This window comes from Falco biarmicus, chromosome 7 (genome assembly GCF_023638135.1).
Source record: "Falco biarmicus isolate bFalBia1 chromosome 7, bFalBia1.pri, whole genome shotgun sequence".
Taxonomy (NCBI): Eukaryota; Metazoa; Chordata; class Aves; order Falconiformes; family Falconidae; genus Falco; species Falco biarmicus.
In genome coordinates this window covers 72,761,507-72,785,963 of record NC_079294.1, presented here as the reverse complement: position 1 = coordinate 72,785,963, position 24,457 = coordinate 72,761,507, and the positions used below count along the sequence as shown (strand labels likewise).

Below are 24,457 nucleotides of genomic sequence, written 5' to 3'. Positions count from 1 at the left end.
TCATCTGATCACTTACCGCCAACGCCGAGGAGTAAAAGCTGAAGATATTTTGCCGGAATTCCTTCAGCGCTTTCTTGAACACAACATCCACCAGTGTGTCTTTCTTGCTGTCCTCATTATCCAGTTCGTTCATCTGGAAAACCAAAGGAGTTTATGCACCCATGCCACTTTTGCTGTGGCAGAGCACCATGTGAGATGAAGCAGCCCTAACGAGCAGCTGCTCCACCATGGGCAGATGATGTTAATAATGATTACAAGATGGTTTCTCCTGTGTGTAAACTAGAAACACGAGCATTTCCCTGCAGCCTTCAACTCCTGCTCTCCCAGGTCACCCACTTCTGATGCCACCAGGGGCAGCTCAAAGCAATGGAAGCTCTGAAGCTGCTGTGCTCATGCAGAATGACCACACAGTGCATGCACAGCGTGCCCACCTTTTCTCCTAAGCCTGCCCTGGTGCATGCTGTGCCCCCTTAGATGAATTATTAGTACTGCTACTGCTGCCCTCAGGACAATTTTGGCTTTGCTGCTTCTGTCTGCTCTTTGGGCTCTCTGATAATTTAGTGGAGCAGTGAGGACAGGAGTTACCTTTTTCAGGAGGAACTCATCCATGCTCTTCAAATCGCTAGCGCTTGTTATGATCTGCAGTGAGTCGTTCTGCCATTGCACAGGCTCCAGAGCCACATTGCTGATCTTGACACTGCGCTTGCGTTTCACTTTGGGAGAGGGCTCCTTGTTCTCCTTAAATTCCCGGCGGTAGATACCGGACAGCTCAGGACTCCGTGGGGGGGTCAGGTGGTGAGGACCCAATTCTGCGGGTGATAATTAAAAAGGGGGAAAGAGATTGAAGAGCAGATGAAAAATAGTTCTGCCACTAAAACAGGGAGATGGGCATCAGAATAAATCTGCAGAGGAGAAAAGCACTGTGTGGTACTCATGGGAAGATTAAATGTCATTTCTCCTTCGGTTATTTCCTCTGTCAAGAGGGGAAACATCTGCCCATGTCCAAATGGCTGCCGGGAGGATTAGCAACACTGAATTCCTCCAGGCCTGTTTTGGATCCCACTCTCTAACCTGCTTACTACTATTTTGTGTTGAGGCTGCCCATGAATTCAAGAGATGTGAACCAGCGCGGACATTTGGTATGTCCAGGTTCCCAAACTGTTTTCCCACAGCAGCCTCAATTAGACCCCACCATTATACACGATACTCCCACTTACAGAGACCTATATACAGATACCTATATATATATATATCACCCTATAGATAAGCTGACCTTCCTCAGTTCTGTATCTTTACCCAAGCCCTTATGTATTGGGCTACGCTTGGTTGGAGCATAAAGCCAGATTTGCACTTGCTTTTCCCTCTGCCATGAGGGTGAACGCAATTTCTCTGTTCCTTATACCAGCACTGTCACCCCACCACTTACCTTCACCAAGTTGCAAGCCAGGAATCACCTCCCTGCTGGGGGCTTCCTGCTCTGCGTACAGCTCCAGCAGCTCAGACTGGGTAGCAAGCTTCTCCCGTGGGGTCTTCTTCTCCCCCTGCTTTCCCTTTACCCAGAACCTCATCTTGGCTCGCTGAGGCCTGAAAATAAGTTGGGGAAAGAGGAACTGTCTTAACTAGGAAAAAGTCCTTCTACCCAAAACTACCCTGAATCTCCTGGACCTTCAGTGGTGTTTGAGGAGGAGTTAAAGGCACACAACTTCTACTGGGGAAACCAGGTTACTTGTCCTCAGGAAAGGTGAGAAACTCAAGTTTTCACACATGCAATTGGGCGGTGTGGGATGGGACATCTAGCCCATGTCGTCAAAACTTTATCGGGATGTGAGCAGGACACCTCTTCTAACTGGGCATGTGCAGTCATGTAGGAAAGCCGGGACAAGTAACCTGTGGGCTGGATTTGCCCGGTGTAGCTCCAAAGGAGCTGGGGTGGTTCAGCAAGGTGATGGAGTGTAAGGACACAGGAGGGACTTCTTTCTCATCTTCAGCCATGTTTCCTACCTCCCATCTGGAGCCAGGCTCTTCTGCGCAGCTGCCAGCTTCCCGATCTCCCCCTGAGACATGGTTTTGTGCAGTTTCGTTTGGCCATCTCCAGAGGCAAATCGCTGCACCGTCTGTAATGATTCCAAGCATGAAGTGTTTAAAAATGAGACAGCTCTTGGGATGCCAGCTGATTATTTTTTTTCCTAGCAAACAATTACATATTTAATCTGTGACTTTTTTATTTCTATCTGCCTACAGGTGAAAACCTACAGTTCTGACACGTAGCTACAACTTGAGAAATATTTTAGAAGTCCTAGAAAAGAAAGGCATTTTCCTTGCTCCAGCTCTACGATCTACAATCGTGGTCCAAGCTCCTTTCTCCTTGAGCAACCAACGATGAAAATCAGTGTGCACTAAGTCACAGGTCCTCATAGAACCATTTAGGTTGGAGAAGACCTCTGAGATCATCAAGCCCAACAGTTAACCCAGCACTGCCAAGCCCATTGCTAAACCATGTCCCTGAGCACCACTGCTGCATGGTTCTTAAACACTTCCATGGATGGTGATGCTACCCTCCCTCCCTGGGCGGGCTGTTCCAGTGCTTGACAATCCTTTCAGTGAAGAAGTTTTTCCCAAGATCCAATCTAAATCCTGGTGCAACTTGAGGCCATTTCTTCTCGTCCTGTTGCTTCTTACTTGGGAGCAGAGGCTGACACCCACCTCCCCTACACCCTCCTTTCAGGCAGTTGTAAAGAACAGTAACGTCCCCCCTGAGCCATCCTCCTCTCCAGGCTGACCCCCCCCAGCTCCCCCATCAGACTGGTGCCCCAGCCCCGCTGCCCATCCCTGGACACGCTCCAGCCCCTCCATGTCCCTCCTGCAGTGAGGGGCCCAAAGCCGAACCCAGGATTCCAGATGGGGCCCCACCAGCGCCCAGTATGGGGGGATGATCCCTGCCTGGCCCTGCTGGCCACGCTGGTTTGGACACAAGCCAGGGTGCTGCTGGCCGCCTTGGCCACCTGGGCACACTGGGGGCTCGTGCCCCGCCGCCCCCCCGGGCCCTTCCCCCCTGGCAGCTCCCCAGCCCGGTGCCCTGGCCCGCAGCTGCCTGGGGCTGGTGTGACCTGCGGGCAGGGCCTGGCACGGAGCCCCGGGGGCCCTCAGACAGCAGCCTCGGCCCTGGGGCCTGGCCTGCCCAGCCCCCCCCTGCAGAGCCCCCTGCCCCTGGGCAGATCAACCCCCCAGCTGGGTGCTGTCTGTGACCTGACCAAAGGGGCACCCAACCCCTTGCCCAGATCCTCGATACAGACAGCCCTGGGGAGCAGCACGTGTGCCTGGCGCCAGCGGGATGTAGCTCCATCCCACAGCGCCCAGGGCCCAGCCGGCCCCCGGCCTGGTGACGGGCCTGCTCAGGGCAGCAGGAGCCACGTTAGCCACGGGCGAGCGAGCCACGTGCTCCAGGCGTCAAAAGGGACCTGCAGCCACAGGGATTGGTCCCAGCAGAGCTTCCTCCTCCCGCTCGTGTTGAGGACTTTACAGAAAAGACGACCAAAGTCTTTGCGCCAAGGTCATGTCAAAATGAAACCTTCAGAAATAAGATTTTGCAGCTCTAATGCAAAGGATCTCCACTTCTGCCACCACTTAAAATGCCCTGGGATCATTTTAAGGGTGAAGTGAATTTGGAATAATTCAGCCTATTGGGATTCCATGAAATAGCCCAGAAACAGCCTTGTTGTATTTAAAAAAACCAGCAATTTTTTGTATTTTTTTTCCAGTTGCAGTCGTGGTTTTGAGGTTGGACTCCTGCAGGAGATTTTCAGCATGAGGAAAGCCGGGAACCAGGTTGTAGGAAAGGATTTGGGAGATGACGGTCAAATCTCTCCTGTGGCTTTCCCATCACCTCCGTGTCTCTGCTGAACGTGCTGTCGTTTTAAGCATATTTTTTCTTCTATTAAAAATATTTCAAATAAAATATAAAAAATATGGGCTGCAGAGGAGTCATATTTATGACATTTACTTGTCTTCAGCGTTTTATTTTTCAAGCCTGGACTAAGCTCTCCATCAGCCATGAGAGGGCAGCACATAAGGCAAAATTGCCACTGGGAAAGAAAGAAACTGCCTAAAACCATCAAAGGGCTTCTTGATCCTGTCACTCTTACATTGAGGTGATGATCACACATAAATTGTGGATGGACATTGGGAAAAAAAACACCTCAAAACCCATAAAAATGATTTCCATGCAGCCCAAACTTACTACTTTTAAAATTACTTATTAAAATAGTCACCCTACCCTCATGATAGTTTTGTTCTTGAGTAATTTCAACCTTTAAATTACTTTCAGTGCTTTGTTCTGTTTTTTTTGTTTTGTTTTGTTTTTTAGAAGTATTTTGTGGGGGAATTTACTCCTTTTTCTGTTTCAAAGCCATTTAAAGCAGACTGGTATTTGCTGACCATGCCAGGCAGGCTAAGGGGATCCCCGGAGCATGCAGAGGTTGCTCTATAGGACACCACATATACTTTTTTTGAAAAAAAATATATATCTACTCTTCAAGCAGATCTAGCATACAGATTTTGGAGTAGAGCAAAGCAAGTGAAACACAGGGCTCATGCAGAAGACTGCGTCAAAATCTTCTGTAATGACCTTTTTACAAAAAATTGGAAGAAGGATTTTTTACCACTACTATTGCCACCTCTTTGCTCTGCCCCAATTCTTGATCTACTGTTGTTCAGCGTTTCCTCTGCTACCACAGCAACCCCTCCAGCTTTTTGAAGTAAGGATTAAAAGGCATTTTTGGCATAAGATCCTTCTGTTTAAGGGACTCCCCTCAAAAGCTCTTAAGAGAAAGGTCCTTGTCTGGGTGGGAGACCTTCTCAGATGTCAAAATAAGCCTCTGCACCAGAAAATCCCTGGGCAGGGAACACCACAAAGCATCACATGTGGGCAAATGCCAATAGCTGCGGGTCTGGACTTGTCCCCTGGTTGAAGAAGGGACTAAATATTTTTCCTCTGAAAGAGCAACCTGTATCTTACCCCTGCCCCCACAAGCCCCACATGTAACCATGGCCAAGCGACTTGTCCCAGCAGGCAGCAGTGCTACGTGCTGCGTTGAAGAGCTTCCCAAAGCGCAGTGCCCCCTCTGAAGGGCTTAGGACGAGATCTTCTTTCAGTGTTGGCCTTCAGGCATGCTTGGGATCTGCTGGCGACAGATACTTGGACTGATGCTTGTCAATTTGCAGCTTTAGTATGGAGGCTGGAGCAAAATTACTGCTTTATTATCCAGGTCCCTCTCTCTAAGAGCCTCTGCTGAAGGAGGATGTATTCAGAAGGTATTTCTGGTGTGGTTTCCCTAAGCAAGGCTTTCCATTTATCTGCCACAGAAAAGCTCTTCAAGCTTAGGTGCAAAACAGGAACGGTATTAACATGTGCTGACCACAGCTGAGTGCTACTTCTCCCACTTGTACTTGTCTTACCACAAGTTAGGTTAATCCTCGGCTATTCACTAGCCAAAACACCGAGGGCTTGGCCTTGTCAGGAAGCCCTTTAGCCTTAAAGGCACCTTGGAGTAAACCACAACTGGGGCTGGCACCTTACACACTGCTGAGCCTTGGGCTTCAGCTCTGGCTGAAGATGCCTTTGGTCTTTGCTGCTCTGGGATACTGCAGACTTAGGTCAGAAGCATTGGTTTCTGGAGGAGCTCTGCTTACCAGCTGGTGATACACGATCATTGACTTGATGGTCAAGAACCCAAAGGGCAAAACAGGCAGGTTCCTGCCAGCGCAGCTGGTAAGCCATCACATGCTCGACTTCACAAGGTTGCACATGGTCTCTCTTTTGTCTATCCAGCAGCCCTTGGCTGCTGAGCAGCACATTAAAAGAGGCTTTTTTGCAAAGTCGTAGCTGAGGGCAGGAGCTGTATGAATAAGCTATTCACTAGCATGGAAACCAGCCCGCACATGGTGGCTGCCTGACCCATCTTCATATGAGCATCACAAGACACAACGAATGCGTCTACATAGACATCAACCTACATCGGTTTGTACCCAAACCAATATGCACTGACATTGCTCTACCACAGGATGCTCCACCATCTAAAACACCTCACCAGGCTCTGCTAATAAATACGAATAAACATTCCCTAAATTTTGCTACTTGTGATTATCCTGGCCCAGAAAAGGCACAAGCCAAAGGGCTGGTCCCAAACCTGCAATACAGAATACAGATGGAAACACTGTACACATCAAGACATACAGATGGAGGGTATCACTGAGCACACGACTTCATGGGGAGCGTTTTCTAGAAAGCAGAATTCAACCACACAAGGGACGACAGCACTGACCACCAGTTAGAGCTAGTGATAGAGAGCAGAGGAGAAGAGGGACAAAGGAGAGATGACACAGCTGGCGCCTACTACTACTGGCATGCAGTGAGAGCTGTTAAACCAGGTGAGCAGAGTCCCAAGGAGCATTTCCAAAGAGTGGAATTTACCAGAGCTCTCCCAAGGATGGAGCTTGCCAAGCACCAGCCCAGCACCTTCCGCATCCCAGCAGGAAAGTTTTCTATGGCTAAAAACTTCCTAATGCCTTGCAAGAGGGTGGCCTCCAGGAACACAGCATGGCACTCCAGGTACAGCACAGCTCCTCGCCCACAGCTTTCGCCAGGCTATATAAAATACTACATTTTACACAAAATTCTCCCTTTCCTGATCTACAAGCAGGGAGATGCATGAAGATGCAGCCAAGCAATCTCAGTTCATACAGCCATGTCTTTCAATGAGCTTTTGAGTATTTCTGGCTCAAAACTCCTGGAAATTTATCAAGAACAACCTTAAAAATTCATGGAATTTGTAGATCTCTGCCTTCTTCCAGTGAGGAAATTATCCTAGGAAAAATTTATCCTTTATAATAAAAGCTTCTAACAGAAGTCATGAAAAGGCCTCCTTGGCCATCTGCCTTTCTTGGAAAAGCAGATTTTAGGATTGCACAAGATGTTAGCTGGACCCACAGCAACACTGTAGCGCAAAATAAATCACTGACTGTGGTTTTCATGCTTTTCTTTGGTTTTCTACTCAGCTTCACATCCAGCACCATAGCTGAAGCAGAGGAGCAAGGCAGCTCTACTCAGCGCTCCACCTGACCTCTTACGGCAGAAGACAATGACAATTCTTGGTGTTTATCCACACTTTATGGGAACATCTCCACCACCCCAGGGAAAAAAAAAAAAAAAAAAAAAGCGTGGGTTGGAAGCTGGCCTCTTCCACTCCTGAAATGTCTCTGTTTGTGATTTTCTGAAAGCAGCCTATTCAGGCAGGAGATTAAGCCTGAGATGCAAATGCTCTGCAGGCTCACGTAGCACGGTGCAGCAGCCCGTGGGACCTGCCAAGGGACACCAGTTAATGTGCTTGAAAAAGCCACTAAGGTTGTTTTTTTGTTGTTGTTTTCTTTTTTTTGTTTTAAACCCACTATTTCACTCTCACTATACTTTTCATTGCCCAATTTACATGTTTTTGCTTTCTCTAAGACGCTGCCTGCCAGCATTGCTCCGATAACTGAGGACTGAATAATCATCGGATGCTGTGGCTAAGGATACAAAATCAGAAGTAACAGGAGGTGCAAGATTTATATAATCTTTGTTGTCTGTTGCTTTTCTATGGGTGTGTATAGATCATTTTTAGAGCCAAAATATCCTAGGTGGACTTTGCTATGGCGGTTAAAAAACAAAAAAAAAGGTAGCTGTGCAATACAAGTTGCAATGCTCCCAGTAAGGTATTCAAACTGTAGCTGATATCAAATCAAGACAGAAAATTTCCCCACAGTCAAGAAATAGAAATGATTTTCCCATTTCGCATCCATTTCTGCTGTTTGCCAAGTTTACCCATCTACAGCATCCTTGGAAGTGGGAGAAGAAGCAGTGGAGGGATCAGTGCAGCTAAGGTTAGCAAAGAAAGGCTCCCGCAGCTCCGCTCGCTCCCCTATTTCCCCCACCACGCTGGAAAAAATTACCATTTCGGAGTCACTGTAACAGGCCTGCCCCAGCCGGGCTGCAGGCACCACCTCGGGATGAGGAGGTTGGTCAGAGGAGAGAAGGAACTCAAAATGGCCATCGTAATCATCTTCCTCCGTATCCCCCTCCCCATCAGCAAAAGTACCTCTAGTCAAGAAATCGGAGCGCGTCCGCGCCATGCGGGCTTTCTTTTTATGGGTCGGTCTGGGAACCTGCTTGACCAAATGATAAAACAAACAAACAAAAGGTTTTTAAAATAAAAAGGGATTCTACCGACACTTGGTGTCACAGAGTAGCTCAAGTACAGCCTTAAGAAATCTCTGGGTGGCACTGCACCCCATGGAGGGCACACAATATTATATCTAGTGCAAAAAGAAAAAGGACCAGGAAAAACAAAAATCAAGACAGCACAGTGAAAATGGACAGCTATGGATGTTACTCAAACGTACATTAAACCGAACCAAGACAAGACTGTGTTGGACAGTGTTTGCCATCAGGACCAAAAGATCCTTCTTCTCCAGAGCTGCTATGAATTAATGTTACAGGGGCTTTCTATTTTTAAGAGAAGGTGTGAAGGTTGCTGTCCCGTGACATCCCCCTTCTCTATGTCTAGTAGCCCTTGTGCTTTACAGTTCCCTTCTTTGAAGCTTTTTGGGGAAAACTGGCAAAATAAGGTGGTTTTTTTCCCCTCCTGTTCAATTAAAAGAGAAAATAAGCAACCCACAACTTACCTCTCCTCTGCCAGACCCCGGCATCTTAAATGGCTTCTTAGCTAGCTCACCCTTGGAAAGGCTTTGATGATTTGCTTCTCTGCTGAAACACAACAGAACACAGATGTTTCGTCTTCTCCTAAAAGCCTTCCCACCATGCCAGCCCAGTTTGCAGGAGCGTACAAGTGCAGAGCCTGAGCAATCAACAAAATTGCAAGTTTGAGGTCATGGGGTTTTGGAATTGCTTTGAATTCTTCAGGATCTGAGTTAATACCAAAGGATAAGAAGATACAAAGTTCTGCCTGCCAACTCTACCCATCAAGGTGGTTACAGATGGTACCTTTTCACTTCTGGGTTCCTGAATGTGATTGTTCTGTTGCAGAATAAGTAGTACAATACAGAAAATCTTAATATATTTTTTTCCTGTTGCTTGTTCCGTGCATGAACCAGGAAAAGAAATGGAAAGAAATTTTTTGGGGGGAAGACTATTCTCAAATACCTACTTCCAGACCAATCCTCCAGGACCTCTTCCAGATTTTCATATGAATTGGTTCAGTAGGAAAGCATCCTCACTTTCCACCTAACACAGCATTAAAAAATGTACCCACTTAAGTTGCTTTTTGCTCAGCTCACTCTTTCTGCCATTGCTTCTGATTAAAACCCTCACTGTACCCATGTGCAAGGGATGCCGCTGGCTCTGCTGGGGGTGGGGGGTGGGGGGGCAAAGGGCTATTCCTTTATTGACTGCCCCTCTTTCCTATCACTTGTGTCAGGACTTAAAGTTCCTGCATAAATTAAATCGGAATCTCCTCCCATCACAACACCACACAAACCACGAGACTACTGCACTTGGGGGTACCTGGGATTATCAACAGCAAACACTCACCGGTAGCTTTTGCCTTGGAAAGGGCGCAGCAGGATTTGGACAGGGGTTATGTCCTTTTTGAGCTAAATGGCAAAAACATCTCCATAATTAGCCCAGGCAGCTTAAGCAACACGGTAGGGTGGGATCAAATGTTGTCACAAGATCTTGCTGTGGTCTCTAGACCCTGTGCTGGAGCAGCTCATCATTTAAGCAATGTGACGGAGCTGAATGACTGCTAAGCCCATTACACATGTAATTATACATGCAAGTGATATGCTGTCAAAAGTGTGTTTGCATTCCAAACTCTCTTAGTTGCTTTTTTTTAACTTGCAATGGTAAGATTGTCTGAATGGCTTTGCTGGCTGTGTTAACTATACAGTAAACAAGAAAAATCCTAAAATTTTCGGCCTTACCTAGTCATTTCTACTCTGACCATTCCAAAATCCTAAGAATTTTTTCTTCATCTTTTACCTCGAGAAATAAACTCCTATCACTGCTCATCTAGGGTAAACAAAAGCAGTGTCCACCCTGTCCACCCTCTTTCTATTAACTCACTTCACCTGTTAATGTCCATGATTATTTCCCCTGGCTTACATAATGTCTATCATAGACCGAGAAACTGTATTTCCAGTTCTTTTTCCTTTTCCTCTGATCTCTGCCCACTGGTTGCTAGAAGATCACGAAACCCATCTTCATTTAGCTAGGGGTTTCGTACAGTCTCCAGAAACAACATTCCGGACCATTTGTATAAAATGCTCTAGTTCTAGCAGAACAAAAAGCCTATGGAGAAAGCCCGCGGAGAAAGCCCACCATCTTTTTCTACTCACTGGAGGCCAAAGGGATTGTCTTTTGGTGTGAAGAACACAGTGCTTGCCCTCATCTCCTCAGTGGCCTGGTTGGCCATTCGGGGTTGCCGGAGGCGCTCTGTCCTTGAGAAGTGGCTGCCCGGGAAGTCCCTGGGGTCCAAAGCTGGTCTGGAATGGCACCGGGGTTCCAGTGTTGATCCTGATTGCCCCTCTCTTCGCTCCAGGAACATGCTGACAGGTCTGTCTTTGGGGACACTGTGGGCTGGAGAGCTTCCCCTGGTCCCAACGGTGAGACCTTTAATATCCACTGATGAGGCTGGAGTCCCACCTGTGGTGGGGCCATGCTCCCCTCTGCTCTGGGGGTGCAGGATGAGGACTGACTGAGGCCGGCTGTCTGGTTTTTTGGTTGGTTTGAGGGAGGGGTCCTTCATTCTGCTCTGCTCAGCCTTCTGCAAAGCCTCCACCCTGCCTTGCTGCTCGAAGGCTTTGCGCTGTCTCTCCAGAATTTCCTTCTGTTGACGGATCTGCTCCATCATCTCCCTCTCATTTTGCAGCTGAAGCTGCTTTTGTCGTTCCTCCTTTTCCACATTGAGCTTTTCCAGTCTCTTGATGACGGAGTCTGGAGAATGGGCCTGTGTCGCAGTCACTGTCCCACGTTCCTCTCTCTTGGTAGAGGGCTTTTCTTCCTCCCTTCCCAAGGCTCTGCCCTGGTCTGGCTCAGAGTCCTTGACCTCAGAGAACGTAACTGTCCTCTCCTCTCTTTCCACTGCTTTGTTCCTCAGGTTATTCTCCATCAGCTTCACCTTCACGTTGTCTTGTGGTGGAACATAGAAAGTAGGTAGGTTGCTGGAAATGGAGGTTTCTCTTGGATGCACCTTGTATATGATGTTCTGGGGGTCACAGACCATGTGCTCTTTGACAGTGAGGTTATCAGGGAGCTCCAAGTCTGAAGGCATCCTTCTGCAACCAGGTAAATTGCTGTTCACATCTGCTGCACAGAATGGCTTCTCATGCAGGTGAGCCTGGGGACTGCTGGGCAAAGAGTCAGTGGAAAACAACTGCACATCTTGCTCATCTAAAACTAAGTGAACAAGTTTATTACTTGGGGTATCTTCACAGCTTAACATCTCAAAGCTTCCTTGAGAACTTTCGCTCTCTGGGGTTCCCTGAGGGGAATGAAGTGCCTCAGATACAAGCTCAGTGGACCACCGCTGCTCTTCTGAAGGTGACAGCCCACCAGTGGACCGGACCTTGAGCAGCTCCAAGCTAAATTTTGCCTGTTCCAGTTCACGCATCCTTCGGCTTTCTCTTTTTGCACGAACTACTTTTTTCTGGTTAAGATCCTCCAGCGACTTGGGTCTCTCTCTCACAATGACCTCCTCTTCGGTGTCCATCCCACTCTGGCTACTGGCTCTCTCGTGTCTGTTGTACAATAAATTCGCAGAAGTATCCAGTGGGTCCATGTGATTTACTCGATTATTCTCCATCAGTGATTTATGTTCCTCTATAGCTCTCACTCGCTCTTCAAATGAGCCGTCCTCCCACTTAGACGGGTCGGAGCCCTTAATTTCCAAAGCATCATCTGCTTCCAGTACATCCTCTTCTCTAACTGACAGGCTGTTCTCCAGCTGCATCTCTTTTAATTGTTGCTCTTTCAAAGCTCTAAACCTGCAAGAAAGCAGAAAACCAGCATATTGTAGCCCTGTGCCCACTCATTTCCCTTCAATTCACTGCACTGGTGGCACCTCATCACCACCACCACCACCTCGCCACCGTCAGCATCTCAAGCAGCCCACTTTGCACATCTGGTGCAAGACAATGGGAGTGCATGTTTCGGTTTCAGCCTTCTCCTCTTATCTCTCCTATTCATGGACTGCCCCCACGCACCTGAAACGTCCTCTCGTGCTGATGGCAGCAGCTCCAGCCTCCATCCCTGGTCTAGCTCATCTGTAAGCTGACAGAGCCAGAAAATCTTAACCCATGGTACCCCCTTGTCTTCTCCATCTTCAGCATCCTGCCCGGGCTGCCTCTGGTACAGCTAGTAGGGGCTCGTGCCCTGTGCCAAAGAACTCTCTGCAGCTCCCAAATCTTCCACCTTATGTCAAGGTGCTCCACACCTTGCAGGCAGCACCTCTGGGGAATGAACCAAGACCTGCCCCACGGCCAGCAAGCCAACACATGGCTGGAAACCCTCTCCCCTTTGCAGCAGCTCTCTCCAGTACCTTCTGTCCCTGCGAGACAGCGCAGCAACCAGATCGGTGAGGCAATCTGAGTTAAAAATAGGTACTTAAACTGCTGCTGCTGCCAAGGGGAAAAAAACCCTCAGAAGTATTTATGGCCTCAGCTTTCCACTGCCTACGTGCTCCAACCTGAAATAGGTGCTGCTTATTCTAAGAGTAGGACATACAGCTAAAACTCCTTTGTTAGAAAGCACAGACAAACAAAGATCAGAGCAGGTCAGGATAGGGTCAGGGATCCTACAAAGGGACACCATCCTCTGTAAGTCACCGTAGTCTGAGCAGTGCCCAAGTTTGCATTAATCACCTCCCTCCCCAACAAACATCATCAGAAAACGTTTTCTTTTTTAACCAAGGCCAAGGCGTTACCTTTGTCGTGCTAAATATCCTCTGCACACCGCTTGCAAGCAGACAACTTTGCTTCTGCTGGCTGTGTATGACTGCTTTGCACGGTGTCCTCGCCAGGCTGCCTGGATGCTGGTGGCTGCGTCATGCCGCCGCTTGACGTACTCCCGCCAGCAGCTCTGGATGAGGTGGGCTGCAAACTGCATCTGCAGGAACCTCCGCCTCTCCACAAAGCCACGCCAGTGGGTCTGGAGAACAAGGGCGGCTTTGCTGAGGACAAGAGGGTCCGGGGATGGTTCACCTTGCTTTCGGCTCTGGTAACTACGCCAAAATCTCTGCAAAGACAGCAGGTAGCTTCTTCTAACGGGTGTTGCATGGGGATGGGAGAACACCTGCCTCCATGCAACCTCTCCAGCTGTCTCCCCAACTTATTGTGGCACCAGGATTCAAATCCTGATTGTAAGCTCCTTCTTCGGAGAGGGGACCAGATTTTACCCATCAGCTGTATCTGTAGGATTCGTGGATTATAATTTGCACCATCACCTACCTGTATGATCACTGCAGCTTGCCTTAAGCTCAGGAACTGCCTCCTGCAGAGCATGCTGCGGAACCAGCGCTGCAGCAGTGTGATACGCCGCAGTACCTCCTGATGGAGCAGGTCCTGCAGAAGCTGCCGCTCCCGCTCCTTCATGAAAACCTGGTAAAAACCCCCCCCCAAAATCACTAGCACGGAAAGCTTCCAAGACCCACATGACAAATGATTTAATTCTTACGGTTTCTGTGTCCTGGATGCCCAGAAGAAAGTTCAGCAGCTGATTTTACTAAAGCCAGGTGGCTAACAGGTTTCTGCAGTTTAATCTACACCCTGCAACTGTCCAAGCTCTGAATTACAGAGCCTCTGCTTTCCATTCAGGGGAGGCAAAATAATAGTTACTGTATCAATCTGGGTCTACACACAGACATAGTTTTTTGAAGGCTGCCTCATTACAACTCGATCTGGGGCTGGTTTAACAATGATGTTCCTTACTATTTTGTGTTAGCGATATTCAAAACTTTGTTTAAGCCATTAACTTCTGGCAAACTGAAAAAAAATCATTTCATTAATTAAAACCATATATAAAGATGTTAATTTATCATTACAGAAATGCAAGTGAATGTTATATCTGTATCTTAAAGCCTGACGTGAGGATAAATATTTACCATTGTCCTTCCAACTTGGTAATTATCTGGATCAAGTTTTATTTTCCGGAAGAAATCATGGATATTGTGCTTAGATGGGCTGATTCCTTGTGGCAGAAGGACATGGAAATGGTTCACAAAATCCTGAGAAAGAAAAAATACAGCAACATCAAGATTTGCTTAGATGGGTCCTACTGTGTTCCTTTCTTCCCTGAAGAATGGATTTGCTCCACATGAAATGGGATCTATGGAGTGAGCAGAAGGACAGATAGCATTTTATGGACTGAAGAACACCAAGTTTTGTCCACCATTTGTGGTCTGATGGGAAACACATCAAAGCAGGGAACAAGCAACATTCAAACATCTTTCAGTGTGGGAGGAGAGGTTCTGCAGAACCGATGGGGTCATCTTGAGCGAAAAATGCTTTAAATCCTCAGAAAGGGATACTAAGGAAGGGGGTTACCAGCATCTTCAAAGCATCTCTGAGGTGCTCCATCGGTTACTGCTGTGAGGACTCAAGAGAGCGGAGGAGGGATGAGAGGAGAGATCTGCCAAGTAAGGTTGGGATCCATGCTCACAAAAAAAAAAAAAAAAAAAAAAAAAAAAAAATGGAGCAGTTTTCCTTTTCTGCACAGCTGTTGCGCAGGACACGACATCTGGCCAAAAGCAGCTGCCAGCAGGGAACAAACTGGCACCAACATAGCATAAAAGGACTGACATTTGTGTGAAACCTGGCAAACACACAGAAAAGAAGAAAACAGGAAAAGCTGGATAACTCCTGAGCCGTTTAGAGGATGCCAGTCACCCTCCTGATGGGACGCAGTCAGCACCAACACAGTGGGGTGAATGCCATTACCATGTGATTCCAAAACACAGGCAAACAATACCTTTTTTTTGCAAAAAAGAAGCCCATGTTAAAAAAAAATACTGCTTTTGTCCAAAACCCATGACATGATCTGCAGAGGGGTTTGCAGCCTTCACCTAGACCAGCCTGCTAGAAATGAGCAGCGGCGCAGCAGAGGACCGCGTCATGCCAGACTTCAGCTCATTACATCCACTGCCTTATGTGAGTTACAAATTCTTTACCTTGTTAAAAAAATAGAGCTATCAACATTCAGATAACTCTGATAATAATGCTAAAGGTGGTGAAAGAATGAAAATGTTTTACTCAACCTGGAAGGAGTATTTGCAGCTGTATCCAGACTGGCGAATGCGAACAGTCTCCAGCATCCCTGTGTACCGCAGCTGTCTGAGCACCAGGCTGTCGTTGAACCGCAGGGGCAGCTGAAAGGGAAAAAACAGGTCAACAATGAGCAAATATTTCCTTTAACTGAAGCTCTTAACTGCATGGATGGGTGAACGGATTCAGCAGATGTAACACATCTGCACGACACGCACGTTGGCAATGATGTTAGGGGAGGGAGGGAACACGGGTCCCCAGGAACTGTACTAATCCCACCAGGGTTGAATCCTGTTTGCTTCCAAGCAGCCATCAGATGGACTTTCAAACAGCTAACTAGATATAAAAAGATATAAAGAAGTTTTTCTGGAGCTCCCAAACTGAGTAAGACCTCCCAAGGCCACAGCTAATAGGTAAGACTGCGAACAACTAAATAATCTCCTAGGCATAAAGCTTCATCTTTAAATGTCTGGGTAAAACTCTGAAGGATTAACCCACAAGAAAGCATCACAACTGATGTGTATTCTAAACTCCTTAGCCCATGAGACAAATGCTTAAAATCAAATTCAAGAAATACAATGCATCACTGAGTAAGTCTGAATAATGTAGCTTATTCTAAAAGCATCTGCTTTTACCTGTAGAAACTTTTACTTTAAAGAAACTTTAGGGCTTAGTAACAGCACAAGTGAATTCACGGCTCTGTAAATCTCTATTACAGATGGCAGGAGCTTCAAAGGAGTCAAATTCATTTATTAAAACCAATATATTTTTCACACAAATTCAACTCATACATTTTTCATCTACATGTTTCTTCAATTACAAGAAGAGCCAGTGCAGTTTATCAGGAGCAACCCCCAAGGGATAATATCTACGCTTCCCATTGCTCATATACAAATATCTTCTAAATCCAACTTGATTTGAGGCTTTCTTTTCTTTCTACCCCCCTGTAAAAATTTACAAAATATTTCAAAGATTATTTTTATCTGGACCACTTCCACAGGACGGCATTTACCTTTTCGGCATTGGATCGAATGCACTTTACAAAATAAGGTTCTGCTTGGCCAAGGGTCTCCATCAGCTTGTTGAGTGATGCCTGCAACAGAGAAGACATCTTCAGTTGGGAAACGGAGAATAGACTACAACGAATAATGAAAATCCAAGGGCTTAAATCAGAAAAAATAAAATTTGGAATAAATGATGAGTAAACCAGGCATACGGGAAATCTTTCCCCAAAATGAGTATTTCCGCTCAAGCAACTTGGCTGGCTTTGTCTTTGCATCCACCAAATTAGCTTGAGAGAAATATAATGCTGGGTTGTATTTCAAGATCCCTGGTTCGACCTTTTCACACCAGCCACTGAAGCCCAAAGTCACACCCTGCTCTGCAACAAGCCTCTTCTAGACCTGAGTGGGAGCCCCAAGACAAGGAGTCACACCTTGCACCAAATAACCACTGATGGTTTTTAAATATAAATAAAATTTTCCCTTATCAAAAGTGAGTCCACGCAGCATTTATTGCTGCTTTAAAAATGAATTTTCTTAATGACAGCGTTGCAAGGGAAGATCTGGAATTCACCATGATCTGCAATCTGGAATTCGCAATAATTTTTGAAGCCTGTGAACCCTAACACTTCATAGGTTGTTTTTAGAGGAGAGTAACTTTAATGCAGGCATATTCCTGGCCGTATTCCTCTGCTGAAATGCACAATTGTGATCACTGAGAACTGAGGGTTTTCCAGGTTCCCATTTTATATTTCCCCTTATTTCTGCATCATCATTAGGAGTCTAGCCCATAAAAATGAATTTATATTGGCATCATTGCTAAACCCAACTGATGTCCAGCAGGACATCAATCTGAGTTATTCCTCCACCTCGCAAATCTTTGACTCCTCTGTGACGAAGCACAAACTCTTTGAATAAAAACATACTGAAAATGAGAGCATGCTGAGTCAGTCTGCGGCTGGCCAGGCTCCTTGACTGCATTTTTTTCACTGTGCCCTATAAATACTTTTAGTATCTCCAATTGCTGAGCACATTACTGACATAGTATTAGTAACGTACTCCAGAGCTGATTACTCCTGCTTTTAATAGTGTTTAAAACTCAGCTGTGTAAAAGATACTCTGTTGCCTATTTACTATAAGCAGAGTTATAAATTTTTGAATATATATGTTAATAAAATGGCGTGATATTAGAAAGAAGCATTTTGCCTACAGATCTGCTTGCAGGAAGCCTTTTCTACTCCTGATCATTTAAAAGACATTTTGATGGGAAGCCTTTCATGTTTAGAAAAATTTATGTACATCCAGGATCTGGGAAGAATAAGGGATGGATCCCATGCATGTGTGGTGCAGCTGCGTTGTGTGTCTATTAACTGCATGCAAATGTGCCTGTCGTTCCCATCCCAGGGAGCAGTGGGAACACCGCAATGCAGAAGGCCTCCACTGGCACGCTCCTGGTTTTATTAAAAGTAGACTGAAATAACTTTTATTAAAAAAAAAAAAGAAAAAAAAGCCTATGAGGAGATATTAATCAGCAATGATGCTGCACCATCCCACTGTGACCCACACTGGGCCAGTGGGAGGGAAGCGGGGTACACATGGGATGCAACCCCTTTGCCAAAGTCCTGCCGCAAGCCCGGCAAGCAAAGCACTCCTGGCACTGGCAATTGTGGAAATTGGACCATACTGTGATCACCAGCCCCGTAGGAGGGGGTATTTCCATTTCATCAGCAGCCAGCGACATCCTGCACACGGCAGATGGTTCAGGCACCCTCTGCCATCTGGCGCAAGCTCTGGTCATCAGGAATCTGTAAAGGACACGCAAGGTCCCTGGATTAACCCTGTACCCTGCTCCTTTGTTTCTCTGCCTGCAAAACTTTCCACCCACGTGCTCTTTCACCACCTGTATTTGGTCTTTCAGGGTGTGACGAATTGTTTCAGCATCACCCCGTGCTAGACAGGGCAGCATCCTGCATGCAGGATAAAAGCATAGGCTATAAATTGCCGTGCTGCAGTTTAGGTACCAGCAGTCTAGTTTTCAACTGTGAAAGCCATCACTGCTCCTACAGCATCCTCTAATACAGCTATTTCACCTATAGATTACCGTAAGTATAGGTATAGTTAAAATCAATAGGAGATGGCAAGCCCGGTGTTCAGGCATTAGCCACAAGGCAGCATTTATCAGCAAAAAAACCCAACCAACCCACCAAAACCCCAGGATAGGAAACATTTGTATTTTCTGCCTGTGACCCAGTTCCATGCACAGCAATTTTATTAGCCTGCCCGTGATAAAAAAAGTGATCTCACTGGTTTGCACCAGGCTGCTCTCTCGAGAAAATGCTTCTCTCTTACAAGTGTTAAATGAAATCAGGGCTGGAATGCTCAGCATCTGTCTAAGAGGAGACACAGGCAGTCACACCAAAGCTGCCTTCAACTTAAATATGTTTTTATTCTTTTAAAGAAAAAAAGGTTGTGTAGTAGGCACAGCTCCTATGTTGTCAAGTCATTGCTGGGGAACATCAGAAAGTCTAAGAAGGGTATTTGAACGATCTGCTTTGCTGCACAGGGGCAGGGGGGAAATCTTCACAGCACTGAGTGTTCTTTTATTTGTATGCACTGCAAAAATATATAAAAGAAATCTCAATCACACCCCCTGAAGCTTTTCACGGTTTTGTCTGAAGGACAAACAGGTTTCAGGAAGGCATTTCACTCCAAGACATCCCTGCTTCATCCTCTTGTGGTACTGTGTGAATTAAACTCTGCAGAAGTGTATTTTAACCAGCGTACCATTAGACTATACTAAGCTTTACATATATATACGTACACACACACTCACACACAGATGTGTATTCTGCACATTATAGTTAAGTAGGCTTCTATATGTGTGTGTGTCTGTATGCATTTAATTACTTAATCTTACCCAGTTCTACACAGAGACTTTCTAAAAATGACCCACATCTCAAAACCAGAAAAACCAACCCAAAATTTCAAGTCAAAACCAAGCCAGACTTGCTTAGAAACCAATGTTTAACTGAAAAGCTGCTTTCTAATATTACCACCTGCCTGTGCATGTGTCTTCTAGCAGTTTCCAGGCCCTGATGCACATATTGGAGGATTATTTTCACTGCAGCTATTCCTAGGGCTGGCTGGCTGGTGCACAGCACCCACAACACAACAAATGCTGTTATCGATCCCTCCTTTGAATTATTCTGCCTGCCCGGAGAGAATGCAGCAATATTTTGACCTTTCCACCCCTATTAAAATTCACATTCTGGCTGGCTTAAAAACAGATTCAATTTCAGACACTGAATACAAGTAAAAAGACTGGGAAAATGTCATTTTGGGTTTCTGTGGTTGCTGGATGTGGCAAAGAAAGTGCCACGATGCAATAGTTTGGAAAGTGAGGTACCAGAGGACAGGGATGCACACTTGCTTGACCGCATCATCCCCCACCACTGCTCTTGTTTCTCTCCATTTACACTAGATACCTGCAAGATGTTTCCCAGCCTAACAAAACCACATCCTCAACCGAATTCATGTTCTAAAAGGTGGTGAGGATGGGACAGGACTGGGCCTACAAGCATCCTCCTAGGCACCCTGGGGACCCAGAACAGGTATTTGCTTTTAATTCACCTCTCTGTATCAAAGGTGAAGGATTACCTGGAACTGGGCACTGATGCTGGGCGGTTTTTTCTTCTTATGGAGATGAAGGAGAGATTTGGTAATGCGGTCGTGCAGCGTCAGGTTGGTTAGGTGCTTGAGGGACTTCACATCCAGCATGTGCTGTGGAAAAAGAGAGACTCCATTTGTTCTTGATAAATACAAGAATAACTGGATCTTATCACCATGCTGTCTGCTCTGTCCCTCTTTATATCCTCTGCAGGGCTTCCTCAGGTGACCACCCTACTTAATCTTACTGGGAAACAATGAGGGATGGCTTGAAATGTAGCTCTGCTCTATTTAGCCAGAGCCAGATTCCCCACATCATGTTCCTCCCAAGCTCCTCTGAGGACTTGACCACAGGAAATTTAGGCTCTCCCACCCACTAAAGGCTGCAGACAAACAATTCACTGTTAATGAGCAGTACATTGATTAACTCTATCTGTGCCAATCTGGGTGCAATGTGCATGCATAAACCCAAAGGCTGCTCCTCCTGATCCTCCATTCTGACCATTGACAGACACAGCACCAGCAAGGACCACAACAAGTATTATTCTAGCTACAACAGATCTCTTGGCATCTTGTAAAATACAGTAAATGCAGCCAAGATGGAAGGAAACTGAATCAGACAAGCCTGTTGTCTATCAGGTACCAGCCCTCCTGCATAACCTACGTGCTCATTTTAATTTAGAGATTTGATTATCAAATTTTGCCAGCACCTATGTACTCCTTCCCAGGAGGAATTAAAAAGGAGACATAGCAGGCCCAAGAAAGGAGGATGCAAGTGCTCATACAATACTCTTCCAGCACAAATCAGGGCTGAAATCCTTTCATTTTTTGTAAATTAAACAGCTTTGAACACAGCTGAGCTGACAAAGGTCTTGATGTAGACACAAATGATCTTCCTCATACCCATCAGCATCTCACCACTGTACCTACAGCCTTAACCCCTGGACCAGCAGGTAAAAATGCTGCTTCACACTCACCTTTGGGAGATTGGGTTTGGCTTTGAAGTTCTTATTTCGCCTGGGGAGATAATAAATGGCTCAGGTTAATCTACACGTGCAATGGCAGGATGGAGGAGTTTATGAAACAAGCCCTTCCAAGTCCCCTTTAGCAGCTGCTTCCTATAACCTGCACTGAAACTGGGCAGCTTCTGCATGCTACAAACTAATTTTACAAATGTAGTGGCACAGGTTTGAGAGGAAGGTATCCAATTAAAGGGAATCCTTACACTGGAAATGATGGGGATGCCGGTAATTTGGGTAAAGTAAGGGAGCGGCATCGCAAAATGACTGACCACCCTCCTGCTTTCTCATACCCCGTGTGAACTCCAGCCACCCTGGCGATGTTCTCTGAAACTTCTGATGAGGCTGCAGTGTGAATCATCAACATTGTCTCCCCACCTAATTTGTAATGGAAACTTTGATATTATGTTAAAAAATGTGACTGCATTACATCACTGTCATATCTTGAGACTGGTTTGACCAGCAGATTCATTCTTTCTCTCTCTTCCCTGCGTCTGTCATTACAAATGAATGATAAGAGTTAAGTAAATCAGGTGCATAAAACACCAGGTTCGCTTTGACCCAACTGTGAAATGTCTCCAAGTCTACTGGAAACCCTGATATTTTTATATTCTGGCTATCTACATTCCTTTAACTGCCCATGCTGCTCATTAAGCTCCAGGAATAAAGCCAAAATCCCCTCCTTTTGTACTGACATGAGGATGCCATGGGCCCTCTCCAGCAGCTTGCTGTTGGTCGCGTTGACGAATATCCCATCTTTGTCTAGGAAGGTGCCTGGGCTGGCAAGCCTGCTGTGCCGCATCCCCATCCGGCCATTCCAGCCAACTGCATAGGCATCACTGCAACACCAAACACCACGCAGTGTTAGGAAGATATAAACCCCCCTGGTTCTACGACCAAAAAAAAAAAATAATAAATAATAAATCCATCAGTGCATCAGTGGAAAATGAGAGTCGCCGCTTTATTCTTATCAGCATTCATTTGCTCCCATGGGATGAACTCATGACGCCAGACACCGGATGAAACATTCGGCTACCTAAGCACCTTTCAAAAATCAAATATTCATAGAAGAATCGAACTATCAGCAGGAGAACAGCTTCCAGCTCGCCCAGACAGAAGGCTTGGGTCTACAGATACCTCAGTGATCTGAAGAATACAAGATGACCCCTCCTATCAGCCTTGCCATCATTAACAGAGTCACTACTTCAGATGATGCTGGTGCTGACTTTGTCTTCTCAATTCATGCACTCGTTTCATCAGGAAAAGAAAAAGCAAGTATCATTTGTGACAGATTAATCATTTGCCGCAAATGAAGGATGCCAGCCCCAGCTGCACCACCGGGTTGGCCCAGAAACACTCACCGGGCCCTGATCACAAATCACTTGGCAAATTTTGTCCGCTCTGCCACGGAGCAGAGCTGCTTTGGTGTCCCAAAATGCTCGCCTGGCTGCAGAAGGACTGAAGGGAATGGTGAGAGGAACCAAAATCCTCTCTTGGAGGAAAGGAAATGGGTACTCAACAAAACTCCCCATCAGGGCAAGTAATTTCCAGAGTTGAGGAGCCTTCCTGTGGTGTCTGGGATTATGCAAAGCCTCTCCTGGGCTGCACCCAACTGCAATACTTCGGGTTTGGTGGTGGGGTTTGGTTTTTTTTTTTAATTTTGTTTGTGGGTTGTTTGGGGTTTTTTTCCCCCCTAATATTTTAAACTCTTTGTCAGCCTTGTATAAACCATCATATGAAATAAAGATGATCTAAGGAAGGATGTGGGGTCTGCAACCTGCCCCCCAAGCTACCTCAGACAGGAGGAATAGGAATAGGAGGAGACTCAACGCAGCACCAGTCTTCTGATGCTGAAGGACATGGTGGTTTAAAAAGGCCCCCGGCACCGGTCACTTCTAAGGTCTAGCAACAAGGCAGCCCTTAGCCTTAAAGTCTGGATTTGAAGGAAAGGCAAATACCAAATGCCACATGGAAATTAAAAAATAAAGCCTGTAAATCTGTTCTTTCCTGGAGCCAGCCTTGGAGCAACATGATGCTGGAGTATAAGTTACCTTGCTGCCTTGCTGCAGCACTTTCCAAATTCCTTCCTAGCCCCATGAAATTAGTATTTTCACATGTACCACTATTAAAAGAAAGGATGAAATCACAGCAAAGTAAACCCCTAGCTGAGTGCTCCAGGACCTACTTTTTTTAAGCAGCCTGTGCAATTAAAGGAAGGCCAGCGAGAAGTGTTAGTATCCAGGTGATCTCCCCCGTCCACCTTCTGTCTCTTTACAGCTAAGGTCCCATCCATCACAAACCTCCTATTTGCAGGAGGAAAACAAAAATCACCAGTTGATGGGTACCACTGAACATCAATGGCCACTTTTGGAATCTACAACCCATCATCAATCGTGGCTGACCTCAATGCACTCCCAGGCTTGAGACCGGCTGTGGATATATGGACTCACAACAAGACACCAAGGAATAGAAAAACTCAGAAATTCCCAGGTGGCCTTGGGGAAGAAAAAATAGAGGGGAAAAAAAGACATAAACCAAGAGCTCTGTTTATTATGGACACTTTAGGATGGTGCACATAGCAATCGACGTAGCCCTTCTTGTACTTGGGGGGTCAATCATCTCACCAAGCCCAACCAACTGTTTCAAGACAGTCTGATCAACACCTGCTTTCCTGCATGCCCCTTAGACATCACTGCACACAAAACAGTTTCACGAACATAAACCATCAGGAAAACCGACAGCCCGAGTGGTTTGGGTTAGCAATGGCATGGCTTTCATTACTCGACGGGCAGGGAAGCCGCTTCCAAGGCACGCTGGCTTCCCAGCGCCCCGCTGAAGCCTGGTCCGCCCCTGCCAGCATGTGCAAACCACCCGTCGCTCTCTCCTGAGATCAGAGGAGAGCGCCTGGCTTGCTAAAGCCTCCACAGTGACTTCCTGCATGATGTCATAACTCAGATCTGCTTTTAGAAGCAAGCCCCAGGCTATCCTGTGGGTTGGATGTACAACGCAGACTTATCAGCAACCGCATGATCATGAGATGGCTTTGAAAGCAAATTCCTGTTTAATTTAGCTCCATAAATCACCTGCCTGTCTATCTGTTGGAAAGCTGTTAAAGTAAATCTCTCTTCTACATGTGTTACCTTCACCCCTGTATTTACCCCTTCTTGCTCAACAAGCGCAATTTAACTGAAATACCAACATTTATCAAGTGTGACATGATTCTTCAGGCCAAATTCATCCACAATGAAAGGGATCAAAATCCTCTGCCTACTCTGAAAGTGCAGGCTGGGTTGTAGAGATGTTACGAGAGGTCCGGTTTATGCTCTCAGAAAGAAGAGGCATGGATGACATCTGGGGACCCATCACTGATGATGTCCAAGAGAATCGAAGATCATGGACCATGCTACTGAGGACACACCAGGAGGAACATGGGAATTAGAACAGCTTCAAAAGTATATTTTCTGC

The 24,457-nt window shown here is 46.2% G+C and overlaps 1 protein-coding gene across 10 annotated transcripts in view; it reads right to left on the bottom strand.

Annotated features, from left to right (window-relative positions):
• MYO9A (myosin IXA) overlaps window positions 1–24,457 on the bottom strand; it is a 184,152-nt gene that overhangs the window by 15,163 nt on the left and 144,532 nt on the right. For 5 of the 10 annotated variants that reach the window (XM_056346113.1, XM_056346120.1, XM_056346121.1 and 2 more), the window contains 15 exons: window positions 21,688–21,831; window positions 20,951–20,990; window positions 19,965–20,087; window positions 16,319–16,399; window positions 15,300–15,410; window positions 14,148–14,270; window positions 13,495–13,644; window positions 12,972–13,282; window positions 10,387–12,033; window positions 8,716–8,797; window positions 7,984–8,199; window positions 2,002–2,114; window positions 1,427–1,584; window positions 586–809; window positions 17–133 (listed from right to left, as the gene is read on the bottom strand). In XM_056346113.1, the coding sequence (XP_056202088.1) occupies window positions 17–133; window positions 586–809; window positions 1,427–1,584; window positions 2,002–2,114; window positions 7,984–8,199; window positions 8,716–8,797; window positions 10,387–12,033; window positions 12,972–13,282; window positions 13,495–13,644; window positions 14,148–14,270; window positions 15,300–15,410; window positions 16,319–16,399; window positions 19,965–20,087; window positions 20,951–20,990; window positions 21,688–21,831 (3,640 nt within the window). The remainder of the gene's footprint in view (window positions 1–16; window positions 134–585; window positions 810–1,426; window positions 1,585–2,001; window positions 2,115–7,983; window positions 8,200–8,715; window positions 8,798–10,386; window positions 12,034–12,971; window positions 13,283–13,494; window positions 13,645–14,147; window positions 14,271–15,299; window positions 15,411–16,318; window positions 16,400–19,964; window positions 20,088–20,950; window positions 20,991–21,687; window positions 21,832–24,457) is intronic. The other 5 variants (XM_056346117.1, XM_056346116.1, XM_056346118.1 and 2 more) reach the window with 5 other exon arrangements.